At 52.4% G+C, this 16,321-nt stretch overlaps 9 protein-coding genes across 9 annotated transcripts; 2 read left to right on the forward strand and 7 right to left on the reverse strand.

The window, feature by feature from the left end:
* Nucleotides 1-149: 149 nt before the first annotated feature.
* On the reverse strand, nucleotides 150-1,165 carry BJX67DRAFT_348770 (uncharacterized protein). Its single transcript, XM_071028681.1, has 3 exons — nucleotides 971-1,165; nucleotides 533-913; nucleotides 150-477 (listed from the first exon to the last, which is right to left on the reverse strand). Exons 1-3 carry the CDS (start codon nucleotides 1,028-1,030, stop codon nucleotides 319-321), a joined length of 600 nt encoding a protein of 199 aa, XP_070888067.1. The 5' UTR covers nucleotides 1,031-1,165; the 3' UTR covers nucleotides 150-318.
* Nucleotides 1,166-1,405: 240 nt separating this feature from the next.
* BJX67DRAFT_379567 (uncharacterized protein) lies at nucleotides 1,406-2,209 on the reverse strand (the record flags this gene model as incomplete). Its single annotated transcript, XM_071032605.1, has 3 exons — nucleotides 1,406-1,744; nucleotides 1,799-1,999; nucleotides 2,060-2,209. The coding sequence occupies 3 exons, from the start codon at nucleotides 2,207-2,209 to the stop codon at nucleotides 1,406-1,408; spliced, it is 690 nt and encodes a 229-aa protein (XP_070888068.1).
* Nucleotides 2,210-2,630: 421 nt separating this feature from the next.
* BJX67DRAFT_379568 (uncharacterized protein) lies at nucleotides 2,631-3,674 on the reverse strand (the record flags this gene model as incomplete). The annotated part of the gene is made up of 4 exons (XM_071032606.1): nucleotides 2,631-3,326; nucleotides 3,388-3,417; nucleotides 3,490-3,584; nucleotides 3,641-3,674. 4 exons carry the CDS (start codon nucleotides 3,672-3,674, stop codon nucleotides 2,631-2,633), a joined length of 855 nt encoding a protein of 284 aa, XP_070888069.1.
* A 2,185-nt stretch (nucleotides 3,675-5,859) lies between these two features.
* Nucleotides 5,860-7,768, reverse strand: BJX67DRAFT_32348 (bZIP transcription factor). The gene is made up of 4 exons (XM_071027370.1): nucleotides 7,340-7,768; nucleotides 6,654-7,285; nucleotides 6,494-6,603; nucleotides 5,860-6,442 (listed from the first exon to the last, which is right to left on the reverse strand). Exons 1-4 carry the CDS (start codon nucleotides 7,620-7,622, stop codon nucleotides 6,025-6,027), a joined length of 1,443 nt encoding a protein of 480 aa, XP_070888070.1. The 5' UTR covers nucleotides 7,623-7,768; the 3' UTR covers nucleotides 5,860-6,024.
* Nucleotides 7,769-8,606: 838 nt separating this feature from the next.
* On the reverse strand, nucleotides 8,607-9,211 carry BJX67DRAFT_379570 (uncharacterized protein; the record flags this gene model as incomplete). Its single annotated transcript, XM_071032607.1, has 2 exons — nucleotides 8,607-8,663; nucleotides 8,717-9,211. 2 exons carry the CDS (start codon nucleotides 9,209-9,211, stop codon nucleotides 8,607-8,609), a joined length of 552 nt encoding a protein of 183 aa, XP_070888071.1.
* Nucleotides 9,212-10,514: 1,303 nt separating this feature from the next.
* BJX67DRAFT_379571 (uncharacterized protein) lies at nucleotides 10,515-11,120 on the forward strand (the record flags this gene model as incomplete). The annotated part of the gene is made up of 2 exons (XM_071032608.1): nucleotides 10,515-10,618; nucleotides 10,673-11,120. 2 exons carry the CDS (start codon nucleotides 10,515-10,517, stop codon nucleotides 11,118-11,120), a joined length of 552 nt encoding a protein of 183 aa, XP_070888072.1.
* Nucleotides 11,121-11,580: 460 nt separating this feature from the next.
* Nucleotides 11,581-12,070, reverse strand: BJX67DRAFT_379572 (uncharacterized protein; the record flags this gene model as incomplete). Its single annotated transcript, XM_071032609.1, has 2 exons — nucleotides 11,581-11,869; nucleotides 11,955-12,070. 2 exons carry the CDS (start codon nucleotides 12,068-12,070, stop codon nucleotides 11,581-11,583), a joined length of 405 nt encoding a protein of 134 aa, XP_070888073.1.
* Nucleotides 12,071-12,387: 317 nt separating this feature from the next.
* On the reverse strand, nucleotides 12,388-13,623 carry BJX67DRAFT_348777 (uncharacterized protein). Its single transcript, XM_071028682.1, has one exon. It carries the CDS (start codon nucleotides 13,265-13,267, stop codon nucleotides 12,776-12,778), a length of 492 nt encoding a protein of 163 aa, XP_070888074.1. The 5' UTR covers nucleotides 13,268-13,623; the 3' UTR covers nucleotides 12,388-12,775.
* Nucleotides 13,624-13,854: 231 nt separating this feature from the next.
* On the forward strand, nucleotides 13,855-16,210 carry BJX67DRAFT_348779 (putative MFS transporter). Its single transcript, XM_071028683.1, has 2 exons — nucleotides 13,855-14,698; nucleotides 14,760-16,210. The coding sequence occupies exons 1-2, from the start codon at nucleotides 14,470-14,472 to the stop codon at nucleotides 16,049-16,051; spliced, it is 1,521 nt and encodes a 506-aa protein (XP_070888075.1). The 5' UTR covers nucleotides 13,855-14,469; the 3' UTR covers nucleotides 16,052-16,210.
* Nucleotides 16,211-16,321: the final 111 nt, after the last annotated feature.

Genomic DNA, 16,321 nt, shown 5'->3' on the forward strand with positions numbered 1-16,321 from the left:
TACAGGGCAAGGACGCGGCAGGACGTATTCAAATTGCTATTGTAAAATATTACCCGTCCCCAATCTCTCTAGGAGACATTATGAGAATCAGAGGAAAGTCAGAACTCTGGAGATCGCTTGTAAGTTACTCCAGTGTGGGCTCGGAGAGAACAGTTACAAGAGCTATGATTGTAAAGACGAAGCTTGTGACAAAGCTAGGCGTAAGCCCGCTTCGACTTGTTGTAAGCCAGGGGAATAGGAAACTAGAGCATGGATGTTGGATCAACGCCCCAAATCATCGTATCATCCCACCCCGGCTATTGACACTCCCAAGCTCTGCTAGCAATGGGCCCGCTGGACCACGGCCCTCCATTTATCAGGATGGTTCAACTCGCCGGAAAAAACTCCGCAACTCAGGTCAGGGCAGCAACGGCTGAGGATAACCTGAGCGCCGTCGGCAATGTTATTGAACGACGGGAGAGAGCGCGGCTTAGTGTCCTAGACATCCCAGTTAGTCGCTTCGTTCATTCACCAGGATAGGATGCGCACTCACATCGTTGCACCAGAATATTCCAGTATCCCACGAGCAGCTAACCCTCCCACATTTCCTCGGACCACGGCCTAGATGGGGTTTGCCCCCAACCTTGCGCAGGTACTTAATCCCCTCCTTGACGGGACCCGGTTCGACGGCATAGTATTGGCTGCAACGAAGAGTGTATGCCTCCAGACCGAAGTTGCCAGGGAGTGTTCCTGCCTCTCCAGGCTCGTTCTTCCTGTCTTCGTCGTTGTTGGGGTTTGCTTCGATCTGCTGGGCGTACGCTTCTTCGACGGTGCCGTTGAGAACGATGTCGGAGCCGTCGGAGTGGGCCAGGACGACGGGAGACACGCCGGAGACTGCCTCATTGGAGATGGAGGAGCCAGTTGGGGCTGGGATCTATAAAGTAGAACCTTGTTAATGGAGATCCGGTGGATTTCAGGGAGTAGAACCTACACCCAAAGCCATCAAGGCGAACAGGGCAAGAAAGGTGGCGATGAGAAGATGATGCTGCATTGTGAGATGTGATCTCAACCGTACAGTTCCGGAAAAGCTAATGCAGGTAGCAAGAGGCAGTATTGTTACTTGTAGCACTGGAGAGTTGGAGAAGAGAGAGATGAGTAGGAAGGATGTTGTGTTGCGTGAGTCGGGTGGAAGTGGCTGGCTTTATAGCCCCAAGGAAGAAGCCTCTCGAACTTGAGCATTGAATACACAGTCTATCTATACGTAAGGATATGGAGAAAAAAAAAAAAAAACAAGGAACTCCATGATTCTCCAAACAGCATGCATCTCCAACTCAGAACTCCGTAACAAAAGGCTCATGGGGGTTATTACGCAGAGAAGCATTAGTAACAGAAGGATTGGTAGCAGAATGCACAGCAACCTTAGATTCTACTCAGCAATTTGAAAGAGGCCAAATAAAAGCCTCCACTCATTTGGTGAAACGGGGCTGTAGGTGAAGAATACTCTATCCAGTCCATTTAGAACTGCCTCTCTCTGCGCAGGAGTGAGCCGCAAGGGACGGTGAGGGTCGTAGCGTCGCTGGACGGCCCTGGCACGTTGCCGCAGCATGGCGACATTCTCAGCGGCCTGCCGCCGCTGTTCCTCCAAGGGCAAGAGTGAGAGTCTGAAGACGTTTTGCACTAGCAGGTCGTCCGCCCGGATATACGGGAGGTTGTTGTTTGCGATATTGGCGACTGGAGTTAGGGATGTATGCTCAAGGTATCCTGCCTACAGACTCTGATTAGCATGCCAACTATAACCTGGGGATGCAACTCGACGCACCAAGCCGGGCTGGACAAACTTCACGGGAAGCATGGTGGTCGCGTTGACCATCATCCTCAAATCATACTCCCAAGTGTCGTCTTCCGCCATGAACAGCCCAGGAAATTCCTCAGCAAGAAGACGCTTGAGTACTTTCACCAGGCTACCGGGCACGCCAGGAATAGTCTGCGGAGTTCTGTCAACAAGAATATCCAGTTTCTGCTAAAACGGTCCTGCCATTAGCAGCGTCCTTTCAAGAAACATACAGGCTGATTGACGAACCTCCAACGCCCGGCCGCCCGCACCGTAATGGGCATACGCAACCTCTCCCACGATCGCAACCCGGAACGACCGGAGCGTTGGTGACTGCCGCATGTTGTTGAACAGCGCCCACGCTGAAACCTCCATGTCGGGGAGAGTGAATGTTGCCATGGTCGCGGCTATAGACAGAGGAAACTACGAAAGTGTTCGAAGCAAGTACTGCGAGGGGAATGTGTGGGCGATGCGACGACTGTGAACTCGTGGAGGATGAGAGTCCGGATGGAATCAGGAGACGATTGTTGGGGGCTACAACGCCGTCTTAAATGTTCTTCTGTCTGCTCTGGAGGGCCCATGGTCCAGGGACAAAGGAGTGGTGAACTGAGAGTTGGCAGTCGCAGAGAGACCCAGGTTGATAAAGAAATCAGAAACAATACGAAATACTACAATTTTCTATTCGTACATATGGTAAGACACCGCCAGTCTAGAACAAGGGGAAACAAAAACCAGCCGCTTCACAGGCGTAGGATGTTGAATCCGAAACGCAGCAGCTGGAGAGCGCACCAAAGCCTCAAGATGAGATGGGAAGACTGCGCTAAGTCCAGTCTTGTAGCTCATGGGGTGGCAGTTCGGGCAGCTCTCCATGAGCAATAAGACTATCGCGGAGACGACGAAAGATCCTCCATGCATTCTCGTCGGGCCTACGACCATTGAGTGCCCCCCATGCTTCTTGGAAAGAAGACCCAATGTACCGGGAGATCTGCCAGTCACGGACCATCAGACCAAAGAGCATGCGCCTCCACACACTGTCAAGCTCCTGTAGGTGCCCTTCATCTCTACAGTGCACAAGAATCAAGGCCTCAGCACATGCCCACGGAGTCAGGACCTTCATCGGATAGAGATTCTCCCACGGGCCGGAGCCCGAGTTTGGAGCATCTAACCCCATGTGAGGCGTGTTGGAAAGCATCAGATTCCGGTCCTCTGCCGCCGGTGGCTCCAGGCCGAAGTCTGGAAGCGACCACAGGAGGTACGATTTGCGATGAAGTGCCAGGATATGGTAATGGGCATATTGGGATTGAATGTGAAAATGCACGGCGGCCACAGGGTGGAAACGGTCCTCCGCCAAAATGCAACGAACGTGATTTGGGCTGAGAAGACGTTCTTCCATTGGGAGATCATCCCAATGATCCAAATCATCCGCCGGTAGCCGGTCACAATGCAGCTCTGAGCAGTGCGCATCGCCGCAGGGTGTGAAGCCATGAGCAATCAGAGCATTGGTAGCGGCTTCGACCTGTCGTCCAGTTAGCCATTCACGCTTTGAACTCCGGCACTCTCCCATGCTGTGTACAGACCTTTTCGTCGGGAATAACAAAATCGACTTCCTACTTCGGAGTCAGCGAGAGCAGTTCCCGTGGATGCAAATAACTGCGGATGTAACTGCGAGGACAACTGACACTCATTCCTTTGTCCCTCCCGTACAAGGCAATGGCCAACCACCCCCAGAGAATGCTGGGGATTCCAGCATTGTCAAGGATTCGAGCAACATCCGCTGCAACGAACGTCAGTCTTGTCTCTCATCATGGGCGACTCATCGTGGAACTTCACCTGCAGGCTGGCCTCCGCCACGAGGAGTAGGCATCGTGAAAGTGTGAAGGAACAATGGACCAAAGTTTTGAAATGTTTCTGTCTTTTTTTTTTGCACCTTTTTTGGCTGGTTAGCATCGTTCTGGAGCAGGATTGCGCGTTGAATTTATGTCCATCCAGACGCAACCATCAAGCACTGACTTTCCTTTGACTTGAGTGACTTGAGACGGCGTTGAAGCGCGGCCCAACCGCTTGGATGGAAGACGCTCAATAAACCTCGGTCGATGAAAGGCGACCCAAATAACCTCAAACCGAGATGGCCCCAGCGTTGATTATTCCTATCATTCAAGGCCGTCGCGTGGTGGACCGATATGACGATTCCTTGCCTCGACCCGTCCAAGGCAGGCTGCCTCATGACCATCTATCCATTGTCTTTGACCATCTTGCATTGTTTGCGGGCCTCGCTACGAGAAGCCGCCCTCGTCGAAATTGAGCTAATTCGAGCTTCTAGGATCTTTGAAGCCTTTCACCTGATGGCCAACTTGCCCGAGGCCACGTCTCTTCTTTCTTTCTCCTCGAAACATAATGGCTGCTTCTTTATTATTATTTCCCGTCTCTCCTCAAGTCCAGGTAGTCATATTCTTCATTGGAGTGGACGCTGAGTGGTCCTATGAGAAAGGCAGGGCTACGGCTGGGCTTTCTCACGAGTCATTTCTTTTCCTCAGGAAACACGAATTTAGGACACAGATTATTTTAGGCCTGTTACAGGTTGAATGTCCCTTGTCTTTCGATCCGAGTCTTGGTTTAATCGATTGGCTTCCGTCATGTCTCCCACGAGTGTAATGCCAGAGCTGTGTTCCCTCAAGATGTAAAGGATCCACGTTCGCCTCTACAAGTCAGGTGCGAGAAACAGAAAGTTCAATCGTGTAGGCTTTAGAATTGGAGTTACCAGGTTAAGTCTTTATTCCAGACAGATCAAAGATGGCACTACGACAATGGCGCCTCAAACGCAGGACTCAGCGACAAGAACGCCCCCAGATCCATCATCGAAAAAGTCAATCTTCCATCCCATATCCAACTGCATGGAATCAAGCAACTCGTCATCACTCCCCGCAATCGTACAGCGTGCCGTGGCTCCCGGCCGGCGGGGAAGTCCAGAGAAATACTATCAAAATCGGGATTGTCGGCCGGAGCAGCAGCGTCACTGGAGAGAGGCTTTGTCGCAGTCGGGCTTGTTCGATGACGTGGACGTTCAAGCCTTTGTCACGTTCGGTGGAATCCATTCGTACGCGGGTCAATTTGTTTCGGGACGGTTTGGATGGAAAGGATCGATGCTTTACTGGGATCCCTCTGCCTCATGGTCGAAATTGCTTTGAGGGCGGGCATGAATCCAGGGAAGGTGAGTAGGGTCGAGATCGTGGCCGTTTGTGAGGTTGGAGAGGAGGGCAAAGCATGAGCTCAAGAAGAAGAACGCGTGATCGCGGATTTTGCTATCTGAATCAGTCCCACTCATATGTCTTAGGTGGCAGAGGCTACCTCCGCCATTTCGTTGGCAGTAAAGAATTTGTGGAGGGAATAGATTTTCCTCCATGCTGCACAAAGTGCGCGACCACAAGCCTTATCGAGCCGCGGTCGAAATTCGCGTTTCGCGCTTTTACCATTCGCCTGTGAAGATTTTTGTGTCTTTGCTCCATCTTTCCCCCAAGAAGAGGAAAGGTCGAAATCTGAGGAGGATAATGTGATAGTAAACTTAGGAATCAGCGCAACAGTCCATACTGTCCACAGATAATGCGCTCACGCGTCGTGCAAACAGCTTGTTGAACTCCAATGCTCCCCGGCTAGGCACACTTATCAAGCCCAAATCCCCAAGGCGTGTTGTGTTACGACCTCAAACGACCGTAGGTCATCCCGGGTGGATTTAGTGATCTTCCACATCCGAAGCAACGAATCATGGTATCGTCCGTATAGCTCATCTGCCGAGCGAGAAGCAGCATCGGAGAGATAAACCTGCGTTTGTAGGATGGCGTCCTCGGGAGGTGTGATTTCAATATCTTCCGTGAGAGGGAGCCCGGTCATCCGAGATCGAAACAAATCTAGCTAGATCGAGAATCAGCTCAAATACCAAATTAAGACGGTCTTGACCATTACCTCGTTGTTCAACAGGGTCGCACAACATCGGATATGTCGAAAGCGCTTTCGCTCTGCTGTCCAATTCGTCCCTCTCATAATGCGTGTAATTCATCTCATCTACACCCGAATACCATACTTGAGGAAACCTTAAGAATGTACATATTCAGTCCGCTGCTCTCCAAAATATAGCGTTGTTAATGCGCCACGTTGAAACCCCACCCATAATGATATAACGGCCCTCCGCTACTTTACAGATAACGCCCAGATCATAATGTTCAAAAGAAATGATTGCGAGAAGTCGACCAGTCTGTTATTGGGAATGGGGTGAAAATATTAGCTGCGATTGGGTTCAGCCGTGAAACGCCGCCGTGGCCGAGCCCGCTATTACCCATGGCCAACTCGCCGTCCACCGCGCACGGAGTTGACCCCGCCGAATTTGGCACCATATTCACGTCTGCTTCTAGGTCTGGGTACTCGCGAAAGAATTCTGGTGTCATGCACCAGGATTCCAGATCGAAAAAATACTTGTTGAAGGTGTCGGAGAATCGATAGAGACTTGTCGGGCCTTGTTGTGTGAAGGTGTCGTGCAGGTGATACGGCCAGGAGATGCGGAAGCAGGTCCAGAACATGGACCAGAATTTCTCGGAGCAGTGTTGATGTGGAAACAGGATCAGACGTTCACGTAACCCGGGCCTTCCCCAGTTAGCCTAGACAACAGAGTTTGTCATTGCGGGAATAACTAACCACACCACAAAGTCGATCAATGGCTTATGTATAATGCGGTGCTGTGACGGGCGTTGCCGCATGAATTTCGGAAGGTGACGTAAATTCGATTCCGACGGATCAGAGAGGTACTGCGAGAGAGCATTAGCCAATGGTACAAGAACGCAGTATTGAAACGTACGCGGAGCATTAAGCTGACTATACGCAATATCGACAGCCGTTCAACCGCTCCACAAGCACGCCAGACCCCCTCATCCGCGGTCCGAAGCATGGCCCAGATGGGGTCTAGCTGATACAGGTGGCTAACGGCATCCCAGCCATGAAGCACGGCGCGGATCGCGATGTCGGCATCTCGAACCCGTTGGTCCGCCATATTCTGTATGGAACTAAGCGCAAACCGCCCGAGCATCTCGTTCATATACAGTAACTGTTTGCAGCAGTCGCATGGGGATTCCGTAGATTGCACCAGTGCCTGGATGGGCATTGGTATGTCGAGCGGAAAAGAGTGCAACGTGCTGTTGAAAGGGACGTGGACATCGTCCGGAGTTTTGGCCGCAAGTGATAGCCCGTCATGCAGACCTCCGAATGTGCCATTCGGCGAAAACTTATCGATAATCGCAGGTTCGTCGAAGGGCGGGCTGACGGATTGCTGTGGAATATGGTGTTGACTTGGTCCTACAAGACTTGGCTGCTGAGAGATCTCCGGAATACCGCCGTTTGCCGCTGGATGCTCGCTGTTTTGTCCGTCGGGAGACGTTGACCGATTATTGTTGATCTCCTTCTTCGGCGGACTGGAGTTTTTGAGGACGGTGTCTAGATGAGAACTAAAGTTGGTATGAGCAGAGTCTTGGGAACGAGAAGACGAACTTGCTTCCGAAAGGCCGGTGTTTATTGCCCTCTCGATCGAACGCAGAGTGGTCCGCAATGCTTCATTTGCTTTGCGCTGTGTCTCCAGCTCGTTAATCAATTCCTGGACATTCCCGCTATTGTGGAATCGAGTCAGCGTTTCGATGCGCGACTCCAGATGAGCGATAAGCTTCTTGGTCTTCTCTCGGGCGCTCCGCTGGGCTTGCCGGTCCTGTTCGCGCTTTCGCGCAGCTCGATCCCCAGTGAGTTTTGTTGTCCTCCGACTCTTGTGGGGAGTCTCCATTGCGATGCAGAGATGCGTGTTTGGGAGCAAGGATGCCCAGTCCCCAACAGGGGTGATTGCTCGCGACCTTGCAACTAGGCAATTGCGACGGCTCGCGATCCTCGGTTCTTCGGGGGCGGGGGCCAACCGTCAAATTCGGTGACGCTGGGTTGGAACAACGAGGGAGTAACGGTTCACATGCCAGCCAGGTCCGTCAAAAACTGGCGATCGAAGATGCACCAAGAGCTCTCCTTCCCCGCGCCTTTTACTTTCACGCGTAGCAGTGAAGCCAATCACCAGGAACACCCGGTTCTTACTGCGGTGGCGTGCCGGAATACTCGAGGACTGACAGGTGATCAGGCCCGAGTCGTGAAACAATCGGTTGTTGTTTGTGTGGCAGCTCGAAAAGGCAGTGGGAAGAAGGCGTATGGGGAGAAATGAGCACTGAAGCGGGGAAACGAGGTCTGGGACTCAATCCCCACGCAAGGACTGGGTGTGGGGGACGGGGTCTGGATTCCGGAGATCTTAGGGAATTCCTCCTCTTTCGATTGGACCGCGAAACGGCTTTATGATCAGAGGAATGGGGGAGAGTGGACAAACTTGGTGGAGAGGAGACGGCCAGCCCGGTGACCAGCGACGGCCTGGAAAAACCATGGCATTCGAGACTGCCAACCGTCTCACCTTCAACCCAAGCTTCTCAGTTCGACAGACGATGACGAAGATACAATTTATCGGATCATTCCTGTTCCTGAATCGCTCTCGTGGCGCAGACATTATGGTTAATTTTTAATTTCATTCTCCTCATCTGAGAGGAATCGAATCCTGATTCGCCAGGGCTGTGGCAACAAAAAGTGCGTGTTCCCGGCCGTGTTTAATTCCACTCGTTCTGACCCAAACACCCAGACAGAGAATCGAAGAATCACAGCTCTCAGAAAGACCCTCATGTTCAAGGAACCTACATCTCCCGGCTTCCACAAATGCTCGCCACCGCTTCACTTTCGTTCCCTACCCGAGAATCGTGCCCAGCAGTGCTGAGATGACTTGCGCAATGGCGGAGACGAGCTACATTTGGGTTAGCGCTTCTGAGGCGCGACTCCGTTCGAGACTTGACTTACCGGAGCAATATCGTTGATCAAGTCCCTGGTGTTCTCGGCAAATTCTTTGGTCAGAAGGATCGCCGCATTGTCCAGAAGGGTTATCAGCTTGTTCAGAGTCTCCTTGTTGAGAAGGCCGCTGACGCTCTCGAGAAGAGATGGAAGTTTATCGAGCAGGTTTCCAATAGCCTCTCCGCCGAGAAGCTCGGCAGCTGTCTGGACCAAGCTTTTGATTTGCTTGGTGGTAGGATCCTTCAGCAGGGTGGCCGCCTGTGTGACGACGGTGTTGATGTTGTTCAAGCTCTCTGTGGAGAGGAGCTCCTTGATGGCGTCCAGGGTTTCAGTCAAGTCGCCAATGATTCCGCCCAGGTCCTCTTGCCGTTGCACGAGAACATTGTAATCGTCCACGCTGATAGCAGCCGGGACAGCGGGGGACTTGGGCTCAAGGTCCGCGGCGGGGACGGCGAACACGGTCCATGGCAGCAGCGCTGCCATGAAGTACTGGAAGAACCTCATCGTTATGATTGGGGAATATTGTCAGTCGTCCTATGGAAAACTTGAAGGGGCCGCGATGTGCCTTGCGTTAATGGATGGAACCCGGTTGCAGGGACAGGATTAGGACAATCACCACTCGTCGCAGACCTCTCCAAGCTCTTTATAGTTGGGATGGTTCCTCTCTTTTCCGCTGCTGCTGTCACATTCTTGGGGTTAGGCCAACCGATCGATCATAACCAAGGGTTTATCCTTGCGACTGCGGAGTTAGCCTTGCGGGGTACATGACCAACCAGGGCGCCGCAGAGGATATTGAGGAGGCGGCCATCATCGTAGTTAATTAGGAATATATCAAATGATGGGGTTGCGACGATGAAACGAAGTAGCCGATTCAGCCCTTCTGACTCGGGGGACGGATTGCAGTGGTGACCTCCATCGCGAATCTGAGCTTTGGGCGGCTGGCGCCTTGAGCCACTGAGGGTTTGCAGTCTCTGTCTAGCAAGGAATATGTGGCTTGAGGAAGCCTCAGTGGATAAGATGGCCCAACCCGTGGACTTCTTACCTACCTGTCGAATACCTGTCGACACCAAGTACTGGAAGGTCTTGACTGTTTGGAGGGCGATGTACCAGAATATCAGAATGTTGCGTGATGGTCTCAGCAGACAGGAACGACGTGAGTGACCATGATCTCCACGAAGGGTCCGTTGATTCTTTCCGCGTGTAGCGAACGGGGAATGTGTTGGACAACTGACATCATCTCGAGATGTCTCGCTTCAACCTGTTTTAACCCCATCGCGACGGAGAATGCAGCCGCCACCCTCGGTCGATACAGAGAGATTCAGCCAGGCCAAATTGGAGTCTTGTGAGCTCGAGAAGGTGTCAGTTGAGATGCAATGTGGCCATGCAGTCGGGCTCGTCGCTCGGATTCCACCTCCGCAAGACCCTGATTCATGCGCCCCGAGTCAGATATACTCCATCTCTAAACGCACCAATCGCAGCCATCGGTCCAACAGCCTCAGAGAAAAGTCCGAGGTTTGACGGCGGCTTCGGCATACAACAGTCCCAGGTTGTTCCCCGCGTAGTGACTCAACAAGGTCCACAAGAGCCATTCGTCGAAGTGTCCGTGCGATTGATGCAGCCACCCCTGGATGCTCGAAGCCTGTCAGGTTGATGCAACCCCACAGTTCGATATAAGTCCATACTGCAGCGCATCGCGTCCTGCGATGTGGTTTTGCTTCTGGCCGTCTTGAGAACTAGTGGCAAAAGCAAAGCTGTGACCAACCCGCTTCTCAACACCTGCTTTCTGCGCAAGTTATCACCATCCACGATGTATTTCCTCCATTATATGACCCTATGTCTCATGAGCACCGTTGGCGCTTTGAGCGCTGAGGTCACGGCATCGGTCAATTCCGCCGAACTCCAAAACGCAGCGTGAGTGGGATAGTTGCTTGACTTTTGCTTTCCCCTGTTAACAGTCGCCCACAGAGACCAACTCCTCTCGATGTTCCCAAGCGCCACCCCCTTCACAGCAACCTTTACGGTTCCAGGTGGAAACCTTCTTCAGCCGCCCCCGACGCTTGTCAAGGATATCATTACAGCAGTGCCACCAACAGTTCTAGCTCAGCTGTTGATGCCCACCGGTCGTAGCTCAATTGCTTCTGAATTCAAAGCCGGGAACACGCCGGACTGGTATCAAGAACTACCCTCCGAAGTGAAGAACTACGTCCTGGCCATGAAGTCGCAAGTAGGCGCAGGAAACGTCAATCTCAGCGCGACGCCAACCGAAGCTGCCGCAACCTCTGGAAATGGGGACGGTGATGGTGATGCAGCTGCGACGGAAACATCATCCGGTGTAGCTGCTCGTGCCACGGGGTACGTGGCAGCCAGCATGGTCAGTGTTCTTGGTCTGCTTGGAGTCGCGGTGGTGCTCTAGGCGAGTTAGGGCATTGTGGAAATATCAGCCGTTGGAGAGTGGATGACCGCCGGGTGCATGTATATTAGCGGAGTTCGGGCGGCCAAAGTCGACCCTAACAACCGAGATTGGGAGGGAGTTGCGCATCATGTCTCCGTTCATATACTGAGGGGAAATATTCTCGGGAAGAATTTGATACCTCGACATCACTAGCCCTCAAAGCCCGTCATGAGCAACACTCTTTCTTCCATCTCAGTTAGTCCCAGATCAGGATATCCTAGATTTTCGCAACGTATACTGCTACATCTTGAGAGAAGCGCCCCGATCTCAAGATATTCTATTATATCAACATTATGCAATGATGGCCGAGATACCTGTCTATTTATGCCCTCCCAATGCAAGAATACCACGACACATGCAAATAAAAGAAGGAACACTTCGCAATGCAATTTTTTTAAGGACAAAATATCACCCCATCCGGTTACCGCAGTACGAATGCCCAGGTGTAATTCAACGCCCACGAACCACCTGAAACAAGAAAGTAGAACTCCCCACCATTGGCAGACTTGCACTCGGTGTCGATATTCCCAACGTCACCCTCATATGACCCACACTGGTACTTGGGGCTGGTGGAAATCAGGTCTGAGGCTTTCTGTCGGTTCTTATTGACCAGGGTGAGCTGGTAGCTCTCGACGTTGGCAGCACCCTCCGGGAAGTAGAAGGAGTAGATGTTTGGGCAGGATTCAACGTTGGTGGCAATGCGGAAGGGGCTTCACTTGTTCCTGTTGCAAGTTATCAGTTTATGTTCTGGGGGAGTTTGTTGGTTGTCGGGGTTGTTGTGGTTGGAGTGCTTACCAAGCTGTGTGGAAGGTGAAGTCGTAGGTGTCGGATTCAATGAGGCGCTGGAACGAGGGGGCGGCGAGGGTGGTGCCGAAGAGAGAGAGGGTGATAGCAGCGAAGGCGGTCTTCATTTTGATCGAGTTGAGATGTTGTGATGAAGAGGAGGGACGCCGGTGATTCCCGGTGCCTCTTATAGGCTTTGACAAGGTGCTTTCTGCCTCCTACATCTCTATATTTACGGTCTGCCGAATGATACCGATGCTCAGATGTCTCAGTATTGTTTCACTCCTGCCTGTCCCTCAATGAGATGAGCTCTCACAGAGCTTGAGAGATATCAGCACAGCAATTTTGACTCCATGGCTCGCAAGTTCTCGAAGTTTCCAGCTAAGTGGTATATTGTCTATATATAGACAAGGGTTTCGAGCCATGTGGGATCCCAACGTGTGCGCCTTCATGCAACATTCCACAGAGCTCGGGCCCCCGAGTACTTCGGAACAAAGCTTCTCAATACTTACGCGCTCACGGCCCGCATAAGCGGCCACCTATTATTTAATATGGACAGAGGACCAGTGTGGATGCACTCAGAGCGAGGAGATTTTGCATAAGTCAAGCGGACACCTTCAGCACAACTGATCTGGGCTTTAAGATGCCCTTCCACTTTCAGTCATGAAAGCTCGACAGGCGGAGATTGAGCAACCTGAATCTCTGGTAGCCTTGACATTGAGCTGAGAGGGCTTGAGGCAGTCCACACAGCGCGTATTCGGCCGTATACCCAGGTGATGACACTACCCAGATATTTTCAGAAGAAGTAGATTCTATCCGCAGGCTCTCGTGCGTTAAAGAAGGTACAGGTATGGTCGCGGCCCATAATCTCGACCCCTTAATTCAATGAGTGTTGTTATATCACTCGAAAATAATATACCAACTGGGAACGAGGAAGAGTTTCCGATCCCTGCTCTGTCGGATGACTTACGTGTGCGGCACATAAAGACCGAACGACGAGCGGAGCATCTAATGAGGCCATTCCTGAGGCTTTGTGCAACTGCTCTTCCTATCCTACCTCCATTCGCAATTGGTTGATTAGCCGACAGCCATCGACACGGGTCTCTCTCCTGGAAGGCTTCATCGTTGGTTGCAATCCGTGCCAGGCTGAGTGACGCTTCAGATTCCTGGTCTCGATGGCTTGGCAAGAAGGAGGTGGGCGTTGCAGAGCGGATGAGAGCGCGCGCTTCTGCGCGGCTGTTAGGATGAGCGCTCATCAGTCTCAAGAGATGGATCCTCCACAGTCCATTTGGCGAGGAACTTCGGACTGAGACTGCTCTCGGCATGGAGCTCGAGGACGTTCTACGATTTGGCGTTCATTCCCTTTTCGGATACATGGAAAGTGAAACGGCGCCAAGTGCCATGCTCTGACTGGGAAGCAATCGCGGCAGTCCCCTGCGTGAGCCACCCTTGGTGTCGGTAATTGTACTTCCCGATAATTTGAGGCCTGCGTGAGATTCAACCTCTGCTTGCAACTCCCTCGGAATCGTCCGCCTGGTCGTCCGGATGCGAGACGCCTCCCTTGCCAAACCCGAAATGCAGCAGCAGCGCTTGAGCTGAATCAAGCGGCGATTACGAGTCGACTCGGAGTCATGTTGGAGCCCCCTGCAGAAATCTCCACGAACCCGACGAGCTTTTGTTCTCCCGCTTCTCGGTGTGAAGCTCGTCAATCATCGGATCTGGAAGGGGAGGGGGCGATCATATGAATATCTGTGGGTGAAGGCGCTGGCTGATAGGAAACAGGGGGAACTTCGGCCCAATCTCTGATCAATCAGAATGCACTTTCCCACAAAAATTGCGTGGGCATGGGCCATGAACAGAGCAGAGGTGCGGAGGACAAATGCGGGGATCCAAACTCGCTCTCGCCCGCCTTGGCGATTCCACTGGCACTCCCAGCTTTCTTCAGTCCTCTTCATTCTCAGGTGCTGACGCCGAGCATTGTCCAGCCACTCACAACAGCGTTCTGGCAAGACGGACCCCCTTGGCAGCTGGGCAAGAGCTCCAATCCCCACGGCAAAGCTGCCCAAAGCAGCAACGGCTGCGCGAGGGCAGCTGTCAGTGGCCGCGTGGCGACCGTTTGACTTTGACTTCCCCTCTCTTCTGCTTCTTGGCCGATTACTGAACACAAGGTTCGATTCTCGTGGAGACCAGCTCACCCGGAAATGCCGTGCTTTTCATGTAAAATTCCCGATGGTTGATCCAGGCCACTCAAATCTTCCCCCACAATGCACAGATCTGGATACCCCGGACCATCCCCCCAGCGTGGAGCAGTCTTTGCATCGTCCAGAGTTCCGAGGCCTCTATCCGTGTCTGCTGGTCGGGAAATCCAGCTCTTGCTTTGGATCCGATGCCTCGAAAACTATAAAGGCCAGGTGGAGCCTCATCCGCTTCTTTCCCTCCCGCTCCTCGGCTCCTCCTCCCTCCCTCGCACTTTCCCGTCGCTCGTCAGCACACCACCGTGACGACTGAATCAAGCGGGAACCACGCCATGGCGGATGAGAAAGCGATGTCTGGAAACCACGAAAACTTGAAGCTCGCTCTCGAAGATGCAACTCAATACGCAGGCCACGGCCAGGCCGCGACGGATCAATATGGACGAGCTCTGTTCGAGTTTGACAGAAAGGCGGAGTCGCGACTGAGGTGGAAGATGGATCTGTATCTCCTGCCTACTGTAGCTGTGATTTATCTCTTCTGCTTTATTGATCGCGCCAATATTGGTGAGTTTGGCAGCTTGTCGATTCTCCCATGGTTAGTGACTCACGCTATGTGCAACGGTAGGAAACGCGAAGCTCGCTGGATTTGACACAGACTTAAATCTGAAGGGCTATGATTACAACCATGTCCTCTCCGTCTTCTATATCTCGTACATCATTTTCGAGATCCCTTGCAACCTCTGCTGCAAGTGGATGGGCCCTGGCTGGTTTCTACCCTTATCAACCCTTCTGTTCGGCGTGACCTCCGTTGCTACCGCGTTCGTCGATACAATTCACCAAGCATCTGGCGTTAGATTCGTACTGGGCATCTTTGAAGCCGGCATGTTACCCGGTATTGCCTACTACTTGTCCCGATGGTATCGGCGCAGCGAGCTAGCGTTCCGTTTGGCACTTTATATTGTCATGGCGCCCCTTGCTGGCGCTTTCGGAGGTCTCCTGGCGTCGGCTATTTTGACACTGGACAGATTCGGCAGCCTGCACAACTGGAGAATGATCTTCGCGATTGAAGGAATTGTCACTATTGGACTGGCGCTAATCAGCTTTCTCACCCTTACAGACCGACCAGAAACTGCGCGGTGGTTGAGCCAAGAAGAAAAGGATCTCGCCATCGCGCGGCTGAAGTCAGAGCGTATCGGAACAACAGAAGTTCTAGATAAGATCGACACTACGAAGTTGTTGCGAGGCATCTTCAGCCCAGTTACCTTGGCGACTTCTTTTATCTTCCTTCTCAACAACATCACAGTCCAGGGCCTGGCATTCTTTGCACCTACTATCGTTCGGACGATCTACCCTGATGCCGGCGTGGTTCAGCAACAGTTACATACCGTGCCGCCGTATGCCGTTGGAGCTTTCTTCACCGTTCTCTTCCCGTTCCTGAGCTGGCGCTGGGACCGTCGCATGACGTTTTTCATCGCGGGCCCACCGCTGATGATGACCGGTTATATTATGTTCCTCGCCAGCACCGACGCTCATGTGCGCTATGGCGCCACATTCTTGATCGCAAGTGGTGCATTCGCATTTGGAGCCCTTTGCAATGCTCACGTCTCGAACAACGTGGTGTCTGATACCGCGCGCTCAGCGGCGATCGGCACAAATGTCATGTTCGGCAACATTGGGGGATTGATCTCGACGTGGTCGTTCCTAGAATTTGATGCGCCAGACTATCATATTGGCAATGGTCTAAACCTTGCAACTTCCAGCATGTGCTTGATCCTGAGTGCTCTTTTGTGGGCGTGGATGAATTGGGATAATAAGAAGCGCGACGCGAAGGACATCGACCAAGAGCTGGCGGGATTGTCGCAGACGCAGATCCAGGACCTTGATTGGCGCAATCCGGCCTTTAAATGGCGGCCTTAAGTGCGAAGATGGCTCGTATCACGCGAATTCTGTAACTGAATAGTAAATGGGTGCAAGATCTGATCCTCATGGTAGAAGTTAGTGCCTGATTTCTGCCTCAGTTATAAACTTTTCAAGATCTTTTTTTTCTGCCCACACGCTGGATTCTTCAAGGTCTTCGTCGGGCGCTTTTCCCGCATTTTCGCTTGGCGGCGAGTCAAAGCAGCCTTGGAAGCTTCGACGGAGTCTGGTCGAGCCGTCAGCTGGACAGAACAAGGCGAAACAAGGCGA

Source organism: Aspergillus lucknowensis (genome assembly GCF_044049455.1).
Source record: "Aspergillus lucknowensis strain CBS 449.75 chromosome Unknown BJX67scaffold_11, whole genome shotgun sequence".
Classification (NCBI taxonomy): Eukaryota; Fungi; Ascomycota; class Eurotiomycetes; order Eurotiales; family Aspergillaceae; genus Aspergillus; species Aspergillus lucknowensis.